Genomic DNA, 2,550 nt, shown 5'->3' on the forward strand with positions numbered 1-2,550 from the left:
ACACACACACACACACACACACACACACACACACACACACACACAACCCTTCCCCTGGTGCTGGGGCCAACCAAGTCTGGAGCCACACAGAGGCTCTCCCACGCACAAGGTATTGCCACAGTGGAGAAGCACACATACATGCAGGTCACCAGCTAACTGCAGGAGGACACAGTGGCATTCGCTGGGACTTACCTGTTCAGCTCCCCTACCACAGCAGGTGCCATGGCTGCCAGCTTAGCAGAGGAGGAAGCTGAGGCAAAGAGAGCTTTCCCACCTGTCAGCTCCAGAACAGTGGGCACGCAGATCGACATGGTGTGAGGGTCCACCCTGCACAGAGTGGCCCTTCTGGGAGCCACCCCCCACTCCCCCATGCCCACCTCAAGGAGTGGTGACTACTCCACCAGGTTAGAGGCCAAGCTCAGGTCCACCATGACGACCACCTCGAAGTCCTACCTGTGTGGTTTGAAAACTGCACAGAGTTCACGGCGTCAACCTCAAGTCCCAAAACCTGCAGGACAAGCAGAAGAGCGTGACAGTGTCCTTCTGTGACCCCTAGGACCCAGGGAAGGGGTCCCCTCCAACTTGAGGAGGGTGGCAGAGACCCCCAGGCAGGAGGACAGCAGGGTGGGAACACGAACCCCTGGCCAAGCCAGCCAGATATTTGCATTTTAAGGCCACACAAGCCTGACCATGGGTCTCCTTGGTTCGGTCACTCAGGAAAATTACCCAAAAGGCCAGGGTGGAGAGACCCCTCCCCCCTGCCTTCATGCACTGAAGGATTTATGCAGCCTCCCCAAAGAACTCACTGGTGGACAAAGAAAGCCCCCCCCCCCCCGCAAGCACCTGTCCAGTTAGCAAACAAGGCCGTGTTAGTGTCCAGACCCACCCCTGGTGGGGTAAGAGCCAGTCCTAGCAGGGCGGGTCAACCTAACCGGCCTCTACCGCACCAGCCGGCAAACTCTTCCTCCTTCCTCGTCAACCAGGGAAAGGAGGTCTCACGTCAGGGCCGAGGCCCCCAAGAACAACCGCATGTATTGAGCAGTTTGCCTCTCTGAATGGCCTCTCATAGCTCTTGTGGGAGTCATCCAGATGTGACAAATGGGCCTCCTGAGACACCCTGGGGCAAAGGCTCGATGTGGTCAGCTGTTCATCCTCAGCACACAGACAGCTCACAAAACCAAACGGATGTGCACCTCAGAATGTACCTAAAGCCATCACTGAGAGCAAAAACCTTTTATTTTAAAATAAGAGGCCACGCCGGTGCAATACAGTCAATGAAGTGTTTTCCGTGTGAGCAGGAGGACCTGAATTCAATCTCTATAACAAACTAGAAGTCCTAGTTTGTGGTCTGTGGTGTTGCACGCCTTTAATCGCAACCTTTGGGAGGCAGAGGAAGGCAGATCTCTGAGTTCGAGGCCAGCCTGGTCTACCAAGAGAGTTCCAGGGTAGCCAGGGCTACACAGAGATTTCCTGTCTTGAAAAACAAAAACAAAAACAAAAACAAACCAAGCCTCGTATGGCAGTGTTGGCCCACAAGTCCAGTGCTGGGAAGGGTTCCTGGGGCTGTGGCCAGCCAGCCCAGCCTAATTGGTGAACTTGGGGCTAGTTAGAGATCCTGCCTCAAAAAATAAGGAGGGGATTGGGGACAGGGTTCAGCAGTTAGAGATGCTTCCTGTGCAATCACAGAGACCAGTGTTTAGATGCCAGCACCCACTGTAAGGAGCTTGGTGTTCTGTACACACTTGTAACCAACTCCAGCTTCTTGGGGGATTGAGCCAGGGTTGCTGGGGCTTGCTGGCTTCTAGCCTGGCTGAGAAAAAAAACAAAACAAAACAAAACAAAACAAAATGTGCCCCAGGTTCAGGGACACCTCGCCTCATAGGAACAGGCCAAGAATGAGAGAGGGGGTGACTCCAGGAGACTTCATACCCAGGTAAGCCGCATACTCAGACACTGGTACGTAAACCAATCCTTTTTAAGGGTAAAACAGCTGGAGAATGGCACTCAGCGTTGATCTCTGGGCCCTCCCCATGCATACCGGCAACCACACACATAGGGACCTTTCCTCTACATACTAAAATGAAAGAGGCAAAGGATGGCCTAGATGGCCCAGACCAACCAGAAGCCACTTTCAGGCCCGCCCCGTGGGATGCAGAGCTAGAGGCTTCTCCTCTTGCCTTTTCTACTTCTCTGCTTCCTCACACTTAGCAGCTTCTGGGTGGTCCGCCTGCCAGAGGGTCTCCCTTCCTCCCTCAATCCCCCCCCCACATACTCTTCTCCATCGTCAGGTGGCTATCCCTAGAACCAGAGCTCCTCTTAGTCCAGGTCCCCACCTAAAATCCACTCTATATTAATGCCAGGCCAGGACCACTGAACAAGACCCCAAGGAAACACACCTCATACATAATGCAGATACCACCAATAGGAAGATGGGCCAGGCCGGGAGGCAGAGGCAGGCGGATTTCTGAGTTCCAGGCCAGCCTGATCTACAGAGTGAGTTCCAGGACAGCCAGGGCTACACAGACAAACCCTGTCTTGAAAAAACAAAAA

General features: G+C 53.9%; 1 protein-coding gene across 1 annotated transcript in view; it reads right to left on the minus strand.

The window, feature by feature from the left end:
• Positions 1-2,550, minus strand: part of Pdxk (pyridoxal kinase) — a 25,752-nt gene that overhangs the window by 15,318 nt on the left and 7,884 nt on the right. The window contains exon 2 of the mRNA XM_021205444.2: positions 454-508. Coding sequence (XP_021061103.1) covers positions 454-508 — 55 coding nt within the window. The remainder of the gene's footprint in view (positions 1-453; positions 509-2,550) is intronic.

Source organism: Mus pahari, chromosome 9 (genome assembly GCF_900095145.1).
Source record: "Mus pahari chromosome 9, PAHARI_EIJ_v1.1, whole genome shotgun sequence".
Taxonomy (NCBI): Eukaryota; Metazoa; Chordata; class Mammalia; order Rodentia; family Muridae; genus Mus; species Mus pahari.